Source organism: Neodiprion lecontei, chromosome 7 (genome assembly GCF_021901455.1).
Source record: "Neodiprion lecontei isolate iyNeoLeco1 chromosome 7, iyNeoLeco1.1, whole genome shotgun sequence".
Lineage (NCBI taxonomy): Eukaryota > Metazoa > Arthropoda > Insecta > Hymenoptera > Diprionidae > Neodiprion > Neodiprion lecontei.
This window is the reverse complement of record NC_060266.1, coordinates 17,256,811-17,281,029: the sequence shown is the minus strand read 5'-3', so window position 1 is coordinate 17,281,029 and position 24,219 is coordinate 17,256,811. Positions and strand designations below refer to the sequence as shown.

Below are 24,219 nucleotides of genomic sequence, written 5' to 3'. Positions count from 1 at the left end.
TCTATCAATGAAAAAAATTTGGCAAGAGAGAAAAGAAATTTCAGTCAAGATGATTCGTGTTGAAAATTGTCTAGTGAGAGGTTTATCATATTCTCCTTAATTTCAACACTCGGGAAAAATACGGAACGGTAAAATGAGAAACTGCTCCACACGTCACACGTTATTGGCACGAATTTGATGAATTATTTATATCGCAATACATGAAAACCGTCACCGGAAAATTATGCGTATTATGCCTGGTCTACACGCTATGATTATGCTGGACGGTGCGATAATCAAGGTACGATTATTACAGGATTTGCCACAGTTTTACAATTGTACCAATCATGTTGTGAAAAAAGATCCAGACCTCGAAAATCTCGGCTCGAAAAAAAATCCTACCTGCTCTTGAATCTAGAACACGGTCCTATAAACAGGTCTGGGCACTCCGGCTGTAAAACCGTGCTTGAAAATGAAGCCGATGTTGTGAATTTTCGCCGCTAGCGCTAGTGAGGGAGAGGCCTACTTAGTACGCAATTACGCATACACCGGCCACGGGGATGGCAGCGCTCCGGTCTTTGGTGCATAAATTGAGAAACACAGGCTTCAAGACGGTCACGCTGCGTTATATAGGAAGGGGCTTGGAGTGCCCAGACCTGTCTATAAGACCGTGATCTAGAACGATGACTAACCTCTAACCTCTGTTTACACGCTGTGTTTATACGAAGCGTTGTTGTTTTGCGCACGCAAAACCATTAAGTAGAAGGGGATAAATCTCCCTCGGATTTCTCTAACGGAAAGTGGTCCCATTTTTCGGGGAAAAAACCGTTATTTTCCGACCGGCGGGAACATTCAAATAGATTTAATTTGCAATACAGAATTCATAAGATTTATGGAAGAAGACAACATAGAACGCTACTGGTATTGCAATACGCAACGATATTACGTATAATCTTATAATTTAATAAATATATCAACCTTTCGTTTACCCATTTTTCCGATAGTTTTAAAAAAAAGTTTCCTACTACGAAATGCGCAACTTTATGCATGAATATCGTAAAATTTATTACAATTCGTGTAACATGCAACTGGTGTCAACAACTCGAATTAGGAGGTGGAATGTGTATCTATACTTGGCTCAAAAGAGCGAATGAAAATAAATTTGCGTTGATGAGAAAAATTAATTTAATTTAGAATCGATAAATAAAAATACAGTTAGGTATGTAAAATGTACTTGTGAAAACAGCATAGTTATTTGAGTGTGCAATATGCTTTACGTTATATTCATATGCTAGGTGAGTCTAGACTGCTCTCGTAGCAGTCTGAGTGTTTTTTTTTTTTGTTATGTATAGCATTAAAATAGCATCGGGCAATTACGAATGTTTTACCCGTTGTTTATTTAATTGATAAAAAGTTTCATTCGTCAACAGTTCATATGACCTATCGCAACTACGATGCATACTTCCATATTATGACACAGTGAGGTTAGCTACACGTGCGTTTTCACGCTATGATTATGTTGGTATGATTATGTCGACCAATCATAATACGCACGTGTAACTGCATTACGTCTTATATTTTATTCGACGACTTCAGTCACATTCGCTGTGAATGCGAACATGAAAAATGATACCGATAAAACTACGTAAAATCGCAAGTTCGGACAGAGTGGGATTGCGATAAATTCAAAATATCTACAAATTCATTTTTTTAACGTTACTCTCACTTACACCACATCGTATTGCCGTATAATTGTATAATAGTTAGTGAATCTTTACAGTGTTACGAAAATATTTCGCTATTGTTATACTTTTCAAAACATTTAAAGTATATCATTCTGACTACCGTGCATTGTTGGGCGAATTTCTAATTAAAGCACCACACCACGATAATGGGCAGAAAATTGTGTGTATTCTCGTTATTTTTTTTAAGGAAACGATGAAAAGATATATATTTATAAACTAAACGTTGCGGTCTGTAGCAACACGTAGCGAAAAGTTAATATCTCAAAAATTAACAAAATGGCGGACTAATACATTTTTTTCAAATATTGCGAAAAAAGTGAGTTGTAAAAAAAAATAATAGAAGTGGGCCTGTGGTAAACAATTTCCCACGTGCTGCCATAGAGACTAGCTTTTCGTAGAATAGATATGACACGCCCCGTACAAATTAAAGGTATAGTTTTTTTTATTTGCTGTCAACCAGGTTGAAAAATGTAGTTTTGAGAAAAACGCGTTCAAAGTTTTAGTGATGGATAATTCATACGTGAAACTAAATTTATTAACTCACCGATTCTGACGTCTAATGCCTTCGATACATTCATGAGGCCCATGTAACCAGCGTTGAAAAGTATAGAAGCAATATATTATCAGCGACAGTTTCCAAATAATGGAGTTTAATTAAACTCCATAGTCACGTGCTCGAAACTGTTTCACAGAAAATGCTTTATTTTCCTCAGTTTTACGAATTTCTTCATAAAATCTGGAGAGGCACTCTTGAAACATGCATCTTTAGGAAAAAAAAAAAAACAAACAAAACGCAAGATTTCGCATTTTTATCGTGGTATTGTGCCTTAATTAAATACAAATTACAAATTATAATTTCAATTTCTATTTGAAAACAAAATCAATCAGAGAGTAATTTACATTATTGAAATGAAATCGGTTGCAAATTATTATTCCAATTTACCGTTGAAGCCAGAATCAAGTACAAGTTAGAAAATTAATTTATAATTGAAACGAAATCTATTCCACCGTAGATCAGAATATCCGTATTTGTGATGAGGCTGAAGTTAGTAACTTTATTGTAATGATTTACTTTTCGAAAAAATTGTTATTTCACAATTGCAGGGATGTCTGAAATGCAGTAAATCGTCATAAAACAAAACTTATCCATATTTTGAAGACTTAGCTACTTCAAAGTCACTATAAACTTGCAGAATAGTAATTTTTCTTCCTCAATGTTTCGTTACGTTAACTTTACTAGTTTCAGCCTCATTATTTGTTTCATACGTACTCGAGTGAACCACATCTAATCATTATTATTCATACGTGTTAGAAATGGTTCGAAATAAGTAGTTTGAAAATTATAATTTACTTAAAAAATATGTCAATTATTTTTGAAAATTGATTTCGTTTCGATTATAAATTACTTTCGAATTTGTAATTTGAATGTAATTAGGTGCTGTCCAAAACTGCTACGGCTGTGTGATTTTTTTCGACAGTGGTAATTATTCTCTAGTCTATACAACATGACGGACCAAAAATGAAAAAGTAAACGAAAGGGGGACGTACCACTTTGATGTTACGAAGTGACGGTAATATACGTCTAATTTCTGCAACCTTTTTCACGAAAAACTCGAGTCCTGAATATCCTTCTTCATTCTCGTTATCATCATCATTATCTTCGTATGACCTAATGGGGTAGGATTCATCATTGTCATAATCGTTGCCCATCACAAACGAACTGAACCGCAATTGAATCGAAACAATTCTTCACTATTGAGAATAACTATTCATTTATTGTCGTAGATTGTACCGTTTACTCACCAGTGTATGGCAAGTGTTTATTTTGAAATTATAGGTATGGTTACCGAATCGATGGCACGGTTAAATGGTTTTGTGTGTAGTTGCTCGACGTGACAGTCGTTTATCACTAGGTGTACAGGAAGAGCGTAAACTCTACTATCAACCAAATTAACTGGGCTCGACGGACCGCGATAAGCGTGAAACGCGAGCGTGCGTCACATTTCATCCGATCGCAGACCGGCCGTGATGAGGTCACATCTGATTCATTACGAACTCGTACTACTTAAATTATAATTATAACATAACGTTATTGTGTAACTTTTATCAGGCGAAAACATGGCTAAAATTCACATTTGGCTCTGGGAATAGCCTGAGCCATATCTATTGAATAACCGCACGGTGTAAAGTTTGAAAAATTATCTTCAGTCGCACGAATTTGCATGACGGATTTTTTAGAGGGGCCAAAAATAATTCCGGTGTCCCTCAGCTACTTTCGATATGTATGCCATAAGAGTCAAGAGTATTCGTAATAACGGCTTTTATTTGACAGGGTACTTCCAGGTTTAAATTGATCGTTATCAGCTGGGCGGTTTTTAGTTCTCACGGTCACCGCAGCACGAATTGGCGCTTATGGTCGGGCGCAAGGCAAACTTAGTAGGATTCCGACAATATTAATTGAAAAAAAGTGCATTATCCATTACAAAAATAATGGGCAATGCATCGAAACTAGGATTTGTAATTACTTGAATAAATGACAATGGTTGATAACACAATTGGTAATTACCAAACTATTCATTAATTGATTCGAGTTGCATTAACCATTACAGTAAAACCTCGATTATCCGAACCAATTGGGACCAAGAATAGTTCGGATAATCGAAACGTGGGTTTTTTGGGACGAGATCAAAAACAACACCTTTTTACATAAAAACATTACATACATATATATTAAAATTTGGCATACGTATTAACGACTGAAAAAAGTCGAATACCTCTTTTTATATTTTTTTTATAAAATCGTCAATTTTATATTGACGAACGGCTGTAACGCGTTTTTGCATGCCCGCAATTCTCACAAAGATACATTGTTGCTCACGGCGGTGGCAGCGAGCAAAAATGTATCTTTCGCGCCAACTTTCGGATAATTGAGTGTTCGGATGATCGAGGTTCGGATAATCCAGGTTCTACTGTACTAAATTAATGAATAATTTATTTAAATTGCATTAACCATCACTGGTATACTGAATAATACAGTGAGCCATTATTAGTTACCCAAATAATGCATAATGGGAAAAAATTGCATTATTCATTGAATGTGTAATGAATAATGCAACGATGCCCCATTATAAATTGTCAAAAAAATCACAATAAAAAAAAAATGCATTAATCATTGCAAAATTAATGAGTAATGAAATGGATAGTACAGTAATAAAACAATGTATTTTTCATAACCCTGAATCGGACCAGCTGATCGCAGTTTATACCCAAAATGATTATGAATTTTATTTTTATTTTCCTGGCGTGAAAATGGTATAAATAAAATTACATTTTATTTATAATTATTTCCAGAAACGTTAACTGCAGATATACTTATATCCTCAGTCAACGCAAAATAAGAGGTTATCAACTGGGCATTTTTTAGTTCGCGCAGTCACCGCAGCACGAAGTGGCGCTTATTGGCGCGTTGAGCACAATGCAACCTTACCGGCTGATCACTATTTCTACCCAAAATTATTATAAATTCTACTTTCATTTTCCTGGCCTAACAATGGCACGAATAGAATTATGTTTTTCTTATAATTATTTCCAGAATGGGAGGCATCTCTCACCGATGTACATTACTGCCCGCAAAATTCATAAAATACGAAAATGGTGATGCGTATTGGCAAAACATATATTTTTCATAAATAACAAAATACTAATTCAACGTATAAGAGAAAGAAATTGACTGTTTACATTTGAGCCCAATTCCATTTATTTGTTTATTGAATAAACGAAAAATACAAAAAAGATGATTCGCTTAGTAAGGGCGGGCCTGTTGCAATATAAATCTCGCCTTCAGTAGCCACTTGCCCGCATTGAAAGTCGGCTTACAATTAGTTCAGTTCAGTGTGCGTTCATAGTAAATACGACACAAATGTACTAGTCCAGGATAGTTGGCTCGAAAAGTACAACATATCTACAAAATGGATGGGCAAGCAAAATTTTTGAGGATAAGTACAGGGTCATTAGAGATGCCTAAATCCGCCGGATTCCAACAAAATTTCCTGGTGCTTCGTCCGCCATCTTGAAAAACAGAAAATCGTCGATATCTCGGCTCCTACTGATTAAATTTGCGTTTATTTTTACAGTGTTGTGGGAAAAAATATTGTCCACAACTTTTGTTGGAAGAATCTTTTAATATCTGTAAAAGTAAAAACATTACAATAAAAAAAGTGCTATTAATTCATAGTTAAGATTGTTTATTGTCATATTGCCCCTTTTAATTTTATCCAAAAATTAAAGAAAAAAAACTTTTAGAGGACTCAATTTCCAACAATTTTTACATAAATTATATTGCGATAACTCAAACATTACCTGACATAGAAAGTGTCAAAGTTGGCTTTTTTCATGATAACTGAAAAGAATCCGAACGCAACTGAGTACGGTCAAAGTCCCCACAATTTAACTAGTCGCGACTGGCACGTTCCCATATTTTTATTTTCTCCTTCAGCCCCCACTCGAAACTACCGACAGTGTGGAGGTAACCAAATTGAAATACGGGAACGGTCAAAATATGGGGAGTTAAATTATGGGAACGTTGGCTGTACTCAATTGCGTTCGGATTTTTTTCAGTTATCATGAACAAAGACAACTTTGACGCTTTCTATCTCAGGTCATATTTGAGTTATCGCAATATAATTCATGTCAAAATTGTTGGAAATTGAGTCCTCTACAATTTTTATTCAAAAAATTTTTCGATAAATTTAAAAGGGGGCAATAAACAATCGTAACCATAAATTAATGGCATTTTTTTCATTGTAGCTTTTTTCTTTTACAGATATTAAAAAATTCTTCCAACAAAAGTTGTGGACAATATTTTTTCCTACAAAACTAATAAAAAAAGGCAAATCCAATCAGTAGGAGCCGAGATATCGACGATTACCTATTTTTCAAGATGGCGGACAAAGCACCAGGACATTTCGTTGGATTCCGGCGGATTTAGGAATCTCTAATGACCCTCTATTTGTCCTAAAAAAATTTGGCATGCCCATCCAATTTGCCATTTTCAAACCCAACTATCCTGGACTATACTGAGTTTCTGCGTGCTTGTGACCAAAATAAAAAATGTTTGCGGGAACTAAACACAATTAAAACAAAAAAGTTTTATAGTTCACTTTTACTTTTAAAAATCATTGAAGACGTGAAAACATTAGACATAACCTCTGAACTGGCAGCTACTAGCCACCGACCCTTCAATAAGATCATAAGAGGAAGTTCCAGTCAATTTTGACAAAAATTGAACATATCTTTGCAATGATGCGACTACTATGATTTTTGAATAATGGAATCTAACAGTCACGAAAATCATCGAAATCGTGAAGTAATGAAGTTTCGTGCGCACGTCTCACTTATTTTGACCATTCTGCAAGCCTACGCATCACCGCACCGGTGCAATTCAACCGATGATAGCCCCATTCTATGTTTAACCCTGAACAGTGTATACATGCAAAAATAATTGAGTTTCATGTAATAATTGCACCGCAAAGAAGAACTTGCAATTGTTGGTAATTAAGGCATGATGTTATAGAATTTCCGACTCATGATAGAGGCTGTGTAAATGACAGTTTTGAGGCTGTGACAATCGACCGTCAGAGCACGCCACAGTCAAATTCGAGAAATGGACAAGAAATACCGACAGAACTTATTGTTCGAATTTTCGAGTCATTTAGAATTTTGAAATGATAGAGTTCTGATAGTAAAGCGCCTCTTGATAGAACTTCCATAACTTAGAATAATTTAGACAGAGTGCCAAATTATTTAAACGTCATAACAAAACTTTAAGCTCTTGCAGTAGCGCAAAGATTAACATAGATCAGGAACAGTATCTAAAAATACTGACGGCAAATTTAGTTTCTTTTATTTTCTTTAACCCTCCGCCGGCTATCCCTTTTTTTGACTACGCCGCCGGCTATCCATGATGATGTCGTCATCGGCTATTTTTAACCCACTTAGGAGTATCCGAAAATTTCCAAAAAATTCAGGAAACCAGTTTTGGGTCTCATCTCAATATTCCAATAGTTTTTATTCCAAAATGTTTGACCAATTAAGAAATAGAAATTTATAAACAATGCTAAACGACTAAATTCGACCATTTCACTAAAAACTCGATATCTTGAACCGAAATTTCTATTAAGAAAAAATATTCTAGGGATTTATTCTTGATACTATGGTCTTTCAAAAAAACCTACTCACATTGGGCTCGGTTCCAAAAAAACTATTTATTTCACCTCCTGAAAATGGACTACTGCGAAAGGAGAAATTTCTCATAAAATTGAAGTATTTCTGAAAACACAATGTATTTATCGCAAAAATATGTAATTTATTATTGAAAAAATGAATATTGACATGTTATATGACAGTTCAGACTCGCTTCGTTCGTGCGAACAACCTCTAGCAAGGTTAAAAAACAGTTCGCACAACAGTCTTATAACATACAATTGAGGTAAACCTGATAAATAGGGTCAGAAACTTTGATTTTCAACGAGAAAATGTGGATTTTATATGTGTCTCAAAAGTCGAAAAAACTGACGCCGCCAGCTATAGGTGACGAATTCGTTCACATTCAAGCTTCGAACGGTCGCCCGGTCGTAACTTCGCAAGGTCCTGACGCATACTAACGTGTTTGCGCGTGTAGCGTATTCGCCATGAAGTTTTTTTAGGTGCGAGTCCCAAGCTGCATCCACCTTACCTTCCCCTCCCGAGATACCAGGATGTGCCAAAGTCAGATATGACGATATCGTCATGGATAGCCGGCGGAGGGTTAAATTATATCGAGGCAATTTCTTCATTTTCTTCTGTTACTGGTATTCTTTAATTGATTAAAAAGTTTTGTTGAACGAATCTACCTTTCTGTCCGACAGAGTACATATAAAATTCCATCTTTATTTTCGGTCAAAATAGCAGACGGTAAGGGAGATTTCTGTAAATTGATCGGCTCTGGTTTAAAACACCCGAATCCGGGGAGGCTGCTGGACAATTCCAAAGCAGACAGACAGCCACGGCTTAAAGACTCTTAGCCTAAGCTTAACTTTCGTTTAAAATTTAATTTGTAAGCACATTAACCACGGTGGAATTACCTGGTTCAGGAGGGAAGCGGCTCTCGCTTGAAAACATTGTATTGAAGTTAGTAATGTTATCATAACAATTTGTGCCGAGGGAAAACAGTTATATCACGATTCTGGAACTGTCTAAAATTCAGTAAACCGGAATAACATAAAATACATTCATAGTTCGAAATCATTATTCTTTAAAAATCATTATAAAATTAGGAAAATAGTGATTGTTTACTCAATGTTTCGTTACGATAATGTTACTAACTTTAACTCGTCTGTTCAAAAAGGAGCCCCTGCTTAAAAACCCCGAATCTCCGAAAATCGCGCTCTGACTTAAAACCACGAGCCTGCGAGGCGCATAGTTAACTAACGTAGGCTTTTTTTCAGTTCGGCTAACCCGATCCTTATTTTTCACCATCTAAGAGGAGGCCGTTTATGTCATTTATCTTAATCTTTATCTCACACGGTAAAGACACTCACAATACCGTAACGATTTTATACGCGCAAGTAGGCTCCGAAAATCCGCACACATCATACTATAGCATTCTTTTAAACGTCAAAGGAAAAAACGTGAAAGTTATGTCTGAGTCTATTTTTACATTATAGGTATAAAGAAATATATCCTAACCGACTCCACAATGCTCATTGTTAGTTGGTGGTTGATTTATGGAAGACATATACTCCCCGAATTTTATGGTTTCAGATCCAGGGTTTTTGGCTGAAATAAGGAGCCAGTTTTCTACATTCTAACTCTCAGGGGGGTGAAAGAGGTATAATGGGGTTTCATGGATTCCTCAATATTTTTCCGCTCAAAGAGATATTGATTTGGTTTTTGCTCGGAAAGGTTACCCAAACAGAAGCTTAAATACAGATCTAAGCATTTTCGGTTGGTCATTTCCTGAAGAGGCGAATCGTTAGGTACATTAACATCAAGTAGTTCACTCTCATACATAATTGCGATTTTCATTACTTTGTCGACAAAACAAGTCAATTTTGTGTCAAAATGTACAAAGAATGAAGTGGCACCTATGAAGTAATCAATCAAAATTAAAAAACTTGGCTTGCTCTGTAATTACAAAAATGATCTCCTTTGCCGATATAATTAACCTTATCTCATACGCGGTCGGTAAGTGTAGGACATTTCTATTAACCCAACTCCTTGAACGCTTTTTCGCTAGTTTCAAATACAATGATAGTTGGCTGTCTGTCTTTAATGATCTTTCGTCAATGCTCGCGGCAGTACACATAGACACGGTCTTACATACAGGTCTGGAAACTCGCTCAAAATTTTAATGGTGGGGGTGTCCTCTTATTGAAGCACCGGCCGTTTCGCCTAGTGACCACGAGTGTCGCTGCTATCGAGCGATTCAGGCTGTGTGAGAGAGATGGAAACACGTTTCAAAACCACGGACGGTCAACAATCTGTTTCCATCTCTCTTGCACAGCCGGAATCCCTCGATAGCAGCGACACTCGTGGTCACTAGGCGAAACGGCCGGTGCTTCAATGAGAGGACATACCCCCACCACCAGAGTTTCCAGACCTGTGTGTAAGACCGTGGGCATAGACTTGCAGTTTTGGTCAATTCTTATTACGAGGATAGCGACTTTTGATTTTCTTTTTCAAATAAGTGCCAATGAAATTTTAAATAATCCAATACATTATGAATACGGGGCCATCATCCTTTGACATTCTTCGTCAATAGCGTATATTCCACTTCTCTTACTGTTGGAAATATTGATTGAAAGAAAAGGACAAGCGAAAAACAGACGAAAAAACATGGAGTAAAAAGGAAGTGTGAGCTAACAATATTAAAAAAAGCGCACTCCAAAATCAAACATGTACGTACACATAATTAATTATTCGAGCAACTATGGACTGACTAATATTACAGCCGTCTTTAGTTTATGCAACCGCCACTACGTGTCGCTGCTATAAGTTTATCCTTAATATAAACAAAAAAAAAAAAACCGCCACCGACAACGGTAGCTATATTTATATAAATATTGATAAAATTTAGTTTTCTATTTTCAGATAACTCTTCACCGAGATAGCGATGTCACGATGAAGGGGAAGGTTCATACCTTTGTTAATCTCAAATATTTTTTAATACAAATTTATATAAAATAAGTTTAATATACACTTAATAAAAACTAACAATCCGATCCCTTTATTAATCAGTTATTCCTGTGAAAAAAACTCTTAGAAAATCGGTTATTTTTTTGGCCGTTATGCTGGCCTTTCCCCATAAGGTGTAGGTAGCAGATCTCTATAAGCAACGAAAATGTACAATTGACTGTTTAGCACTAATTATTTTCAACGGAGGAAAAGAAGAAGAAAAAGAAGAAGAGTATACTGACCGAAGATCTTCATTTTGTTTGTTTTCTCTTTCGTCAACGATGTTAGTGAGTCAATGTTAATTCGTTATTAGCTAGAATGTATAAACTATACTTACATCAACTTTTTTAGCGACCTGACGAACAAACTCTGGCTCACTGACCACTTCCATGTTCCACCCGTAACTCATCTTGTATATATTTTATTCAAACTAATCACTTGTTTAAATTCAAATCCAACCAATGTTTATAGTTTATAATTATACTCCTGTAATTCACTTGAATGCCTTTGCATTAATCTCTGCCTTCGTTTAGGATATATATTTTACAATTCACCAGCTAATTCACAATCAGTGTAATTTTTACGAATCCGTTTTCACCTCATTTGTCCAATTATTAATTAGCATCGTAACATCTTGAAATAAATGCTACAAATTTTAGTTTTTTTGTAGAAGCTTAAACTTTTTCTATGCATCTATCATCGTGCTCTTTTTGTAGTCACTTTGGTACTAGAAAATTAGGTCATCATTGTGCTTTACATTTCGGAATACGAATGAATACTGACTTATTCATGGAATAGCTTTCTGTTCGACAATAGACAGACGGATATTCAAATCTACTATTACCCACGTTTACCTAAACCGACAAGATGCCATCAATTTGATTGCTTATATGTAAAATAAAATAGGTATACTTTGACATGTACCAAAAATACATATCACATGATGTTTTCTTTACATTTTAATACAATTAGTATACCAAAGATAGATAGTAATCGCTCATACATGAAATATTGTAGGGATTTCATCGACGTAATAAGAGAGAAACAGACTGTGCAAAGTCGAATTTTTTACACAGTGTCTTATGAGAAAACTGCTCTGGAACGCTTTTGTTTGAAAAATAAACGTAAGTATTTCATATTTAAGAAAAAAATATACATCTGCAGTATATTCTACAGTTGTGCTGATTTAAAATATTAGGATAAAACATGAGACCATTGAGTTTATTAGAGCGATTTTTTTACAATAAAGAGGTTACGATGTCCATTCTAGATTGAAAAATTCGGGATAATCGTAAATACAGGACGTTTAATGAAAGTAATAATTATCTCCGAGATAACAACGTTGTTTAGAACTCTTTTCAAATAAGATGCGACGCAGTTTGGAAAGGAAAAGACAAGTTTTCGGTTTATCAAGGATATCTTTTTCTTACCGGTTCAAGATTAGGAAACTACTAAATTTACTATCTACGCAAGAAATATAAGCGAACCAAAATGTGTAGAAAAAGAAACCATTGGTGCATGTAATAGTTTGTTGTTGATGAAATATCACGGAGAAGAAGGATAACCAATATATCGAAAATTACTCGAACATGCAATCGCGATTATTCGCGGTAAATGAATTTTTCACCTCGGTTTTTTTCAACTTTCTGCTCAGGGAGACATGAAAATCTTTTGGTTGCCTAGGCTCCATGATGCGCACGACTTTGAGTAAGAATATTTAACCAATTCCAGCTAGACTCTAATGAAAGAAGTTAATGGAGGGCTAAATGCGCTCTCTCAAATTCTGCTTGAACAAGGTTATTATTTAATTTTGGACTATAAGCTGAAGCTAGTCGCCTATTCACAGAAAGTTCGTGCACGCTATCATTTTCTTTGGGTACCACTCGGATCACCGGAAATTCGATGGTTTCGATACTAGTCACTGACACGAGAAGATCTGCCATAAAGAACATTGCGTGAAATAACTTTTGGTGACTCGCTATCGGCTGCTAACTTCAGTATCATTGCGACACACCCTGTTGCAGTCCACGCCCGTCCGCATATTATAGATCCACCTACTCATTAAAGTTTATTTTGGTGACTCTTCTCTCTATACAGAATACTGATAAATCAATGGGCGCGTACTGTTTTCATAAAGAATCGCAAGTATCTAACTCCGTAAGAAGTGAATCAGGTTGGCTTTTTGGTGCAAGTAAACTTGTTCATCGTTTACAAATAGGTATTCGAGTGCTTGAGGTTTCGTTCGACCAAACTTAATTGAAAAAAAAAGACAAATAAATGGTTCGAACAAATAGCGAGCCAGGATTCATTCTCTACTGAAAAATTTACTATCGGTACTCTATATTATAGTAAAGACTCAAATCTTTATTCAAGGTAGATCGATCAGAACTTCTGATAGGTAAATAATTTATTCATGTATACTGTTAAAGATTTCTGTATGGAACTTTCTACACTGTATCGGACGTTTTATTCGAATAGGGAAGAGCGAATTCATCGCCATACATTTATTGTTTATTCGATTTACAAGTACAATAAATTTACTACACAATTTAATTTACGTCGCCACACCGAATTTGTAAACTTGTAACCTGATTTCGTAAATTGACAACTCTTGTACATTAAGTTTGTAATAAATTCACAATCATTTTTAACAGTGTAAGCAAAGAGCCAAATCTTTGCGAGCTCTCTCTTATTGATCCCGGCTTTATGTAACGTACTACAGTAAAAACCATCGTCTTCATGCCATTCACTGCAGTTTGACCGAATACAGAATATAGAAACTGTCGCAGAAATTATCACGCACATCACGCATACTAGTCCAGTCGAGATAGTCATTCAAATGGAAATAATTAGGGGGAGCGATTAAATTTCCAACAACTTTGGATTCTGCCATTTTTGCTCTAAAGTTGTAAATTAACAAGTTATTTCAGAAGAACGAAAAAATTGAACTTTAAATCAAGATGGCGGCGAACGCAATGGCGGGATTTTCCCGAAATTCGAGATTTAGACTTCCAACCCACCCCCCCTCCCGAAGTTGAAAAAAAATATTGAGAGTCCGTTACGTAAATCGCGTTATGAATGAACCCTTTTATTCTGTACAGTGTTTTAGGAAAAAAGCATGTCACGCCCAAAATTTTAGTCTGATAGCATTGTCACATCGCGTGCAAACCGAACAAGAAATAATGTATTTAGCTCATAAATAAACAAAAGATATTTTAATAGATGAAAATTACGTTTCATTACAAGTCTTTTTCCTTTTCTCAAAGTGTAAAAATTGTCGGAGATTTAGGCATACGTTACAAGTAGAATTATGAGGTCAGAATGGAACTATACAGCCTAATGACCTTTATCATTAACATCTGTTGAAAAACGGATAACAAATCCTCTATAAGCTTGCCTATCCTTTGTAAAATACAATAAATAAGTATTGCAAAAAGTAGTGGCAAATGACATTAATACCCGATTACAGTTTTCTAAAAATATTTTTAATCGCGGAAATAGTTTCAACAAAAAATTATGTCATTGTAGTTAGTAGAATTTTCATTTCGAGTAAGCAAAATCCCAGAAAATGTTGTTTTTTTCTCTCGGAAACCACCGTTGATATCAATATTCCTATTAAAAAATTCAGCCAAAATTGATCGAATCATTGGATAATACAACTTTTAAAATACAAATGATTCACCAACTACTTATATACGACTTCCCGTCGTGACTGCAAAGTTCTTCAACCTGTGTGAAAATACAAAGTGATTGTATTCCTTTTGATCACAGATCCCAGAACCTTGAGTCCAGGTAATATGCCTATTTTTCGTATAACTCGTGGATATTAAGATAAATGTAAAATTTACATTATACAAAATTTTCAGGCTTCAACACTGGTAGAATCTGATGGTTCTAATCAAGTTTTCAACACAATGAAGTTAATGTCAGGCGATGGAAATTTCAAGGTCACGATTGGTGAGACATGAGTCTGTTATACAGAGAACGGTGAAGCGGGAATTAGTTTGAGTCACCTTCCTTTGCTTCGGCATCTCGCTGTACTATTAAATCGAGTGATATGCGGAACGATTTTTATAACTATCCATACATATACAACACGTGTATGGTGTCGAATAAAACTATTGAATTATTTGTATCCATGGGGCGACTGATTCAGAACCCGTATCGATTCCATTACAGAAATTAATCTAACCCGCTGGGAGAGTTGCTGAACTTTTCGATAAAAATGTAATGGATATTCGTATAAAAATATAGAACTCTCATGGCGAAAAATTATGAAATTTTCATGGGAAAGAAAAATCAAATTTTCCCTGCCGTTATACGAAAATTGCGGTAAAAACGCTGTCAGTTCTTTCTTGCACTCAACTTGAAAGTCATCGATATATCACGTGCACAAGGAACGAATCGTGAGCATGACAGCAAAATGAACATATTTTGAGTTTCTCCAGATTTTGGTGAAACTTCTCACATCAAATTTACAAATGAAAAAAAAAACGGTATTAATCGGCGTGATGAGCTGTGAAAACTGTTGAAGATGACAGCACTTGTGGCGGTAAATTAACGTCAATTTACTTTTCTAAACTTTACATTACTGCAAAAATTGTTATAACGAACTCGGTTCATGTTTTTGCTGCCGACGAATAACGGCGGATCACGCGCGCACGATACGTCATACATAATATAATAGCTCGGCATATGTATACGTATACACATCAACGTGCCGAATGTTAATAACTCGAAAGAGTGATATTACATTGCACTTTGCGTATGAGTAGGTATGCGGCATACTTTAAAATTTTCTAACGTGTCGATGGAACAACGCAAACTTGTCGCTGCAATCGACTACAGTTGCGTGGATAAAGTTTAATCCGATGGGTAATAAGAAAGATTTTTATATTACAAATATATTACAAATATACGCAGTGAAAATTAATTGCAACCACGACGAAGCGCTCGTCCCTTTTGTTTTTATTTAAATTTTAGACGTCCACCTCTTGTGAATTGTGTTTTTTTTTTACAACCGGTTTCGAACGAGTGGAAAAACACAAACTAATTGGCCGGGAATACTGGAACTTGTTAACTGTAGTTCCGACGACCTGGATCAGAGAAAATAATCGGCGAAGTTGAAAGCATCGATGAAAGCGTTTCGTCGCATCAATTGACAATAACATGATAAACTATGGATAAACGTAACGTGATAACACGATGTACGGTTTGTATGAATAAAATGTATCGCACAATGATTTTTAATTGACTTCCACAAACGGCGGCTACGTATCGCCATTTGCTAAGCCGTATGCGCTCAATCATCAATTTACTGTCATAATGTCGTTCAGCTGTTGTTCACTTTTCGCTTTCCACCAGAGCTGTCTTGTCAGCTCGGCTTTCACTTTGTTTAATCACAGTGCGATTTGACCGCGGTTGATAATTTCCACGTACAATTGCGGAACACAAGTACGCAAGATACTCACTCAAACGGACACGAGAAGACTCGACAAATGCCGAGGAAAACGCGAGAATCGCCTTTCCTCTGTTCTCGCTTCACGCCAGCTCAACGCTCACTGCGCCTGCCGGTCGGATCCATGCCGCCTCTGTCGGCCTTTGCTTCAATAGATGAGGAAGATGTGTGCGTGTGTTGTCTGCATTGACGCACGCCGGCGTGTATCCTAAGGCTGCGTTCGCATTGCTCGTGGTTAAAATTCGCGGAAACATTCGTACGAGGGGGTCATAAATTTAACGGTTGGAAATCGAATGGCACACGGAGACAAATGAATTGCTAGAAGAAACTAAACTAGTGGAATACTTTTGCTCTCACCGAAACAAAGGACTACGCAGAATTCTTATGGAATTTGGCTCCAGGTCGAATCGACTGGCGTTTTAGTATGTTACGGCACAGATCGTCGCGATTGAAAGTTCTCGTGTACACAAGTCCCAGAAATCAGTAGTTTTCGAGATATAGGCATCGGAAGGGGGTTGGATGGATTTTTTTATATCTATGGATTGCGCGATTTTTACGAATTGCAAAGCTTCAAGGGGGACTGAAATCAAATATGTCACTCAAAAACTGTACAGTCGATTCGCAGAGACTCCGCGGACGCGTGAAAAACAGGACAAGTCGATTATTGCAAGAGTCGGAGGGTCTCGTTCTTCAGGAGAAATCTGACGTTGCACCTTCTTCTATGGATGGAATGAGTCGGAGCTTCCTGTCTAGCTTTGAGAATCAACCGTGTAGTTTTTTGAAAGATTTGTTTGATAACTTTATAATTCATGAAAATCACGAAATCTATACATACATATGAAAAAAATCTGGACATCCTTCTTCCGAAGCCTGTATCTCGGAAACTACTGACTTTTGGGACTTGTGTTCATGAGAAATTTTAATCCGGAGGATATGTACTACACATACTGAAAATTCAGCCAATTTGACCGGGAACCAATTTGCATAAGGATTCTGCGGGCTCCTTTGACTGTTGGAAATCAAATTGCATAACGGGACAAACGAATTGCTAGAAGAAATTAAATTAGTGGAGTATTTTCGCCCTCACAAATCTGTGTTACGTTGGCAAAATTTAATTCTCTATTGGAATCAAATGAAAAGTTTCTTCAAAGTGAATTAAGTCTGTTTACATTTGCGGATAAATTTTTAGAAGATTCATAAAAAAAAAAATTATTCATTCGTCTTCAGTATTTCACTTTTCAGAGCGCAAATCGAGGGAACTCAAATGACTTGGATAATTATTCGAAATCGTGAGGAATCAATCGAGTCAGCTAAAATCATTTGAAATCAAATGTGATTGCGCTGAAAGAAGGACGCTAAATTTGCATTGGAAATCACGTAAATTTTAATTAGTCAATAGTTATCAACAAACAGCAAATTGTTTAAAATCATGTTCAAATTGTCATGTGCTTTTGTTGATGTCCAGTTTATCAAATGATTTCTATTGATTTCCCGGCATTCTAGATGATTATTAGCGAATTTCACTCATTCCCTGAGCAGCTTCTACCTAATCGACAAATCACTGGGAATCGCATATAAAACGCTAATAAATTATTCGGAATCCGGAGCACGAACATTCGAAATCTATAGAAATCACTTGCCACAATAAAAATTAACTAAATCAAATGATGAGGTGGAAATTAATAGAAACCTGCACTCACATTGGTTTCGGGACTTGATTAAAATTTGCGCAGTTGCCGGTTCTCTGCTCAAAGTCATATTGACGGACGTATTATAAACTCTGAGGGAGCTTCTACAATCAGACAGTTTTGAACTTACGATTAGCGAGGGTATAAATTCGACGCTTGACTCACCGGTACTCCAGGAACTTTCCTCCCATGACTCGTGTCTTTACTTACGCCTGTATAAAGGCAACGTGATACTTCTCGGAAATATCATTAAAATAGGCTCATGCATGCAGCGTTAAAATGCCGGCGATTAACAATAAATATAATAATAATAATAATAATAATATAAATAACTGTTACTTATTTTTTGCACGACTACATAACATGGGGTCGAATCGAGACGTGATATCATAATCACCACTTCTGGCAGGCTTCACTTTTCAAAAATAGATTTACTAAACTACATCTCCAAGTTTAACGTGAACATGCAAAATAGTATTATAGGTCTTGAAAACGCTGACTATGAAAACTCTGCTGGTAAAGAATGTTTGTATCATGACGTTTAGCGTTACTTCATCGGAACTGATTTCAAACTCGCAACGCATATGTCATAAAATACGAACACGTCACGAGTTTCAATTAGAGAATATGAAACTGAAATCCGGACCAAGCCGCGAAACCTCTTTACATCAGAAGCGAAGTTCGTGAAAACATGAACAATGCAGCATTCTTCAAAACCGTTTTACCCACCGAATCTTTTTTTATGAACGTAAAGGTTTGCGATCATTTCTTGATTCACTCACAATAAGTCGTCACTCAACTGAGGATCAAGATACACGAAAGTATCCGGCGCCAAGTACATGAAAAAGAAAAGGTGAGCGCCAATGTTTACAATTATTCTTTTTTCAATGCTGACAGAAAATCACCTTTAGTTTTAATCATTTTTTTTCAATTATCGGTGTGCACGTACTTCGCTAGATTTTGGCATCTTCATTTATGATCTTTTCTTTTTTGTACTAGATTGAAAAATTGTGACCTGCAGGTAGTCGCCCGTGGAGGTCATTCAAGTTTCCATTCGTAAACCACTCCACCGCCATTTCATTTCAAAAAAATAAAACAACAAATTTTCTTGTACTTCAAGACTGATATTAACATGTATGAAAAATAGAATTAATAAATAATAATTCATTTTTCTTAAATAAATTGGAGAAAATGACTCTTGATTTCGCATACACAAAGTATTATTACCACTTAGGTAATCATCGGTTGTTTATTCATTTGTTCATGTATGTACGGTTACTAAGCCAACGAACATTATTGTAAAAATATTCAGTCTCGATACTTTTAAACCAGAATACCTACATATTTCAATTGCTTTCGCTTTTCCCTGATTTTATCTTTGCTGTGAGGTTAATAAAACAACTGGAAATTGTCTTCACGTAAGTGGAGCCATAGAAATATTTCGGTTTGTGCTAAAAAAAAAAATAATTGCACAATTAGCGCACGCTAAGTGTGCGTGCACTATTGCAGAGAAATTCGAAAAATGGTTCAGAGAAATGCAAAGAAAAAAAAAAAAAGATAGATGATCTATGTGTTATTATTAGGGCTTTGCGGTTAAACGATTATAATCACAAAATCCTATCCAATACGCAAACGTTTCGAAGTGTAGTGATTTCGTCAAATTCAATGACTGATTTCTCGTTGATTATTACCACACTTAACCTTTTCACATACACATTTTTCCTTACATGCAATTGACTCGAAATTTTGCATTCATAGGCTTTGACGATCGTTAATTACGATTCTGAACTCGAAATTCGAAAATTCAAAATGGCAGATCCGATATGGCAGGCAAACAAATAATTCATTGGTGTGTATTAAGTTCCAGCGTGAATTAAAGGGTTAAGAACGCTTTTAGAAGAAATCGTTCTTGTGAGACTAAAATAAACGCAGTCAAGAACTGCGATAGATTTATTTCGAAAGTGTTTTAGGGACTCCCGGTGAGACCCTGGGAGAGCAATACGAACTCACTTATCGACTTGAATTATGTAACTCCCCTTAGACAATACGTTGAAAAGTTTGACGGATTAGATCACCGTGATTGGATTATGTTGTGAAATGATGAATCACCGTATCATTGAGCATAAAAAGACCGATGGGATATTTTTGTTGCAAAGAATATGATTGCGATTAAAAATGATTGATTAGAAACAAATGTTTACGCAATTCTAACAAGGAAACGTTTTCAGATGTCCCCCTCCGATTTCGATGAAACTCTGGTATGTTATAGAGGGTCAAAATCGATGACATACGTATTTTTTTTTATCGGCCCAAACTCATTTTAAAGAGGTGAAACACCCCTCCAAAGTTGACCACCTCCCAAGATGATTTTTCTGTTTTGCGTACAAGGAGGGGATTTTGATAACTAATAATGATAGTAATAAATACCTTGTCAAAAGTGATGAAAAACACACTTCGAATAATCTCAAGAACTCTTTATTTTAGGGGTTAACTTGTATATACGAAGTTCATTTTTTACATTAGAAACAAGATGTTCATCAGAGCTCAATGAATCCAACAGCACTGTGAAGAGCATGCAAGAATACAGAATACGTGCTTTCCATTTTTTCCCAAAAACTGAATTCTTATCGACTTTTTTCCCAATATTGCGGATTATGTCTAGTATTTAGCCGTGAATCATTGAATAACATTGTTTGAGGCTCGCATTCATTCTGGCATCGCTCTCTTATCATTTTACTGTTTTATCATTTTTTTTCAAGAAACGTAAATATTTTTCATTTCAAGCAGACTATCAACTACTCGAAAATTCGATGTGTGTCATATGTAAACAAGTCATATCTCTACTTGAATTAATTCTATGGCACAGATATTTGAGGAGTAAGGGCTGGGAAAAAGATAAACAAAAAACAAGTAGTGATTATTAGCCATTTTGCATTGAAAAAATGAATAAAGAAATTTTTTTTTGTTACTTTGATTCATACACTAAATACACCTGTAAATGGTTTTGTAAATAAATTACGTTTTTATATAATACAAAATTGTTGAATATGCACATGATTCTACTTCCTCTACCGTGGCCACACCCTTTAAACAAAAACAAGTTCCAAGTTTATCTATAAATCGCTTTATGGATGATAGTCGGTACAATAATGATATTCATCAAAAAAATGCTGTAGGCAAAGTGATTTTTTACACCAAGAACATCTGATTACTGTGACATTCGTGCAACCTCCGATTTCACAATTCGGATGAGATGACTGTCCAAATGCAAAATCAACGGGTTTATCAAATTCATCAGGTTTCTTTGCAATGAACCCGCTTTTATGCCACGCATAACGAAAAAAATTATGATATCGCGGAGATGACAGTTGGTTGTGAACTAAAGACTGTAATTTTATTATATTATTCCTTAAATGTAAATTTAAATCATAATCAAGAAGAACTACGGTGTCTGAAAAATGACGAATATAATTTTTCCATATACGGAAGCGGAAAACATCGAGAGGTTGAATTTTTCCAGTGGTTCCTTTCGGTATCAATAAAGTCGTCAACTTTTTGTCTGGGGGTGTTGTCTCTTGCACAACTCTAGAACAATGCCCACTCCAAGAATCAATTACAAGTAGACTCTTCGGTCCCACTTTTGGGATAAACACTTCTTCTAACCACATCTTGAAATGCTCTGTAATGAATCATTGTGATTAATACCGTTTGAATATATGCAGCGCGAAACAAGAATTATTATACCTGAAGTAAGTTTTCCTGATTTGGAAGCTGTGATGAAAACATTTGGCGGTCTGAATAAATGTTGTTCAACTATAGGTCCGAACGTTCCGGATGGTTCTTTTAAAACAATTAATAAAGGAGATAATAATTTTCCGTCCGCTGAAATTGTAGGCTGTATAGTATAACTGTGCGTTGTTGAAGATATAAATTTGATAAACTGGTAAATTCGAAAAATTAACGGCGGAGCCAGGAATCGAACCTGGTATCTAGCGATGCTTGACCGGAGCCTTACTCCACTAGACCACCTAGCCGCCCTGACTCTGATGTCGTTAATTCCTCTCATCACCAATTAGTTCAAATTTGTTTTCTTGTGCTTTTGTATGTGTGAATAGAAAGTGTTCTTCCTCTTAAGCAACAGCTGTAAGAATGTATGTAAGGAATGTTTACAATTTGGAATCTTACGCTTCTGATGGGAAGCCCGTAAGACAGTCAAAGACCGTCTAATAATTGAAATGCGGATATGCATTATCATTAATTACGAGAAAATTCATTGTTGAAGATATAAATTTGATAAACTGGTAAATTCGAAAAACGGAAACTGTCTTACGGGCTTCCCATCAGAAGCGTAAGATTCCAAATTGTAAACATTCCTTACATACATTCTTACAGCTGTTGCTTAAGAGGAAGAACACTTTCTATTCATAACTGTGCGTTGTTGAAGTTACTGATTGTACTATGCACGACACTTGTTTAGTTCCTTCTTCCGTTAACGTTCGTCCAGAATGAATCTCTATTTGGAAACCACTCTGATCAGAATTATATATATTTTGTCCATATCCATATTCGGAAATATAAGGTTCAACTCTTTTCAAAAATTCTTCAGCACTCTTGTGTAAATATTCACTATTTTCCACTGATTTTCGCGTGACGAATTTATTGATTTTTCTGCTAGTAACGCGATGGATCTTCTTAAAGTGAAGTAACCACGTTGGCGATGCTTTAAATCGAAAATCCTTATGACTGATAAGTCCTTGGGCCTGTAAAGCCCATCTTCGCAGATCCGTATCATGAACAATCAAGCCAGCGTCAATGGCATTTTTCATATTCTGCAATGTATACTCTGATATGCGAGCCAATTTTTCCACGTATGTCCCTTCCTGGTTGATTTGGTGTGCCCAACGACGCAATTGTCGTACTGATTTGACTTTTTTATATCTATGACGAACCGTATCAATTGAGCGATTTTTTTTCGTCTTTGCACTTCTCCGATATTCAACAGCTCTTCTTTTATAATCGAAACTTAAAGGTTCGTCATCTTCGGAACAGCGATCTCCAGGTCCTTCGGAAGGCACCTGAAAATCTGCATCTTCCACTGCGAACGTTTCAAGATTTTTGTAGGGCTCTTCAAAGTCAAGAGAATTTTCCTCAATCGTTTCCACACTATTATATTCTGTCACGCTTTGTAATAAAATGTTTTCGAAGTTCGAAACTATTTCACGTTCATCATTTGTTAACGGGGACTCTGGTATATTCATTACTTCAAATGCTGCCCACGGAAGTTTAATAACGTTTATTGGATTCACTTTCATTGTAAACGTGAGAAGAAATTCAATAACTGCTCCAAGTTCTGTTATTAACGTATTAACAAGCACTGACCGGTCTCACGACTTTTCATATTGAAAATATCCGAAAGATACGCGTAATCGTTAAAAAAAATATCTGTGCCATAGAATTAATTCAAGTAGAGATATGACTTGTTTACATATGTCACACGTCGAATTTTCGAGTAGTTGATAGTCTGCTTGAAATGAAAAATATTTACGTTTCTTGAAAAAAAATCATAAAACAGTAAAATGATAAGAGAACGATGCCAGAATGAATGCGAGCCTCAAACAATGTTATTCAATGATTCACGGCTAAATACTAGACATAATCCGCAATATTGGGAAAAAAGTCGATAAGAATTCAGTTTTTGGGAAAAAACGGAAAGCACGTATTCTGTATTCTTGCATGCTCTTCACAGTGCTGTTGGATTCATTGAGCTCTGATGAACATCTCGTTTCTAATGTAAAAAATGAACTTTGTATATACAAGTTAACCCCTAAAATAAAGAGTTCTTGAGAATATTCGAAGTGTGTTTTTCATCACTTTTGACAAGATATTTATTACTATCATTATTAGTTATCAAAATCCCCTCCTTGTACGCAAAACAGAAAAATCATCTTGGGAGGTGGTCAACTTTGGAGGGGTATTTCACCCCTTTAAAATGAGTTTGGGCTGATAAAAAAAAATACGTATGTCATCGATTTTGATCCTCCATAACATGCCAGAGTTTCATCGAAATCGGAGGGGGACACCTGAAAACGTTTCCTTGTAAGGTATTTTATTGACCACCGTTTGGTGATTGCTGTAT

The 24,219-nt window shown here is 35.8% G+C and overlaps 2 protein-coding genes across 12 annotated transcripts in view; both read right to left on the bottom strand.

Annotated features, from left to right (window-relative positions):
• Positions 1-16,545, bottom strand: part of LOC107222917 (calpain-B) — a 51,056-nt gene extending 34,511 nt beyond the window's left edge. The window contains exons 1-2 of one of the 9 annotated variants that reach the window (XM_046745824.1): positions 16,409-16,545; positions 11,275-11,664 (exon numbers count right to left, since the gene is read on the bottom strand). In XM_046745824.1, the coding sequence (XP_046601780.1) occupies positions 11,275-11,346 (72 nt within the window). In that variant the 5' untranslated portion in view covers positions 11,347-11,664; positions 16,409-16,545. Of the gene's footprint in view, positions 1-2,268; positions 2,391-3,272; positions 3,696-11,274; positions 11,665-16,255 lie in introns of those variants that run through there. The other 8 variants (XM_046745823.1, XM_046745826.1, XM_046745825.1 and 5 more) reach the window with 8 other exon arrangements.
• A 4,344-nt stretch (positions 16,546-20,889) lies between these two features.
• LOC124295510 lies at positions 20,890-23,430 on the bottom strand. 3 transcript variants are annotated; one of them, XR_006905463.1, is made up of 3 exons: positions 22,532-23,430; positions 21,828-21,923; positions 20,890-21,762 (listed from the first exon to the last, which is right to left on the bottom strand). XR_006905463.1 is itself a non-coding variant. In XM_046745831.1 (3 exons), the coding sequence occupies exons 1-3, from the start codon at positions 23,393-23,395 to the stop codon at positions 21,209-21,211; spliced, it is 1,602 nt and encodes a 533-aa protein (XP_046601787.1). In that variant the 5' UTR covers positions 23,396-23,430; the 3' UTR covers positions 20,890-21,208. The 3 variants fall into 3 exon arrangements, 2 of the variants coding, with proteins under 2 accessions (XP_046601787.1, XP_046601788.1); XM_046745831.1 differs by having other exon boundaries at positions 21,828-21,991; positions 22,512-23,430; XM_046745832.1 differs by having other exon boundaries at positions 20,890-21,923.
• Between the last annotated feature and the right edge of the window lie 789 nt (positions 23,431-24,219).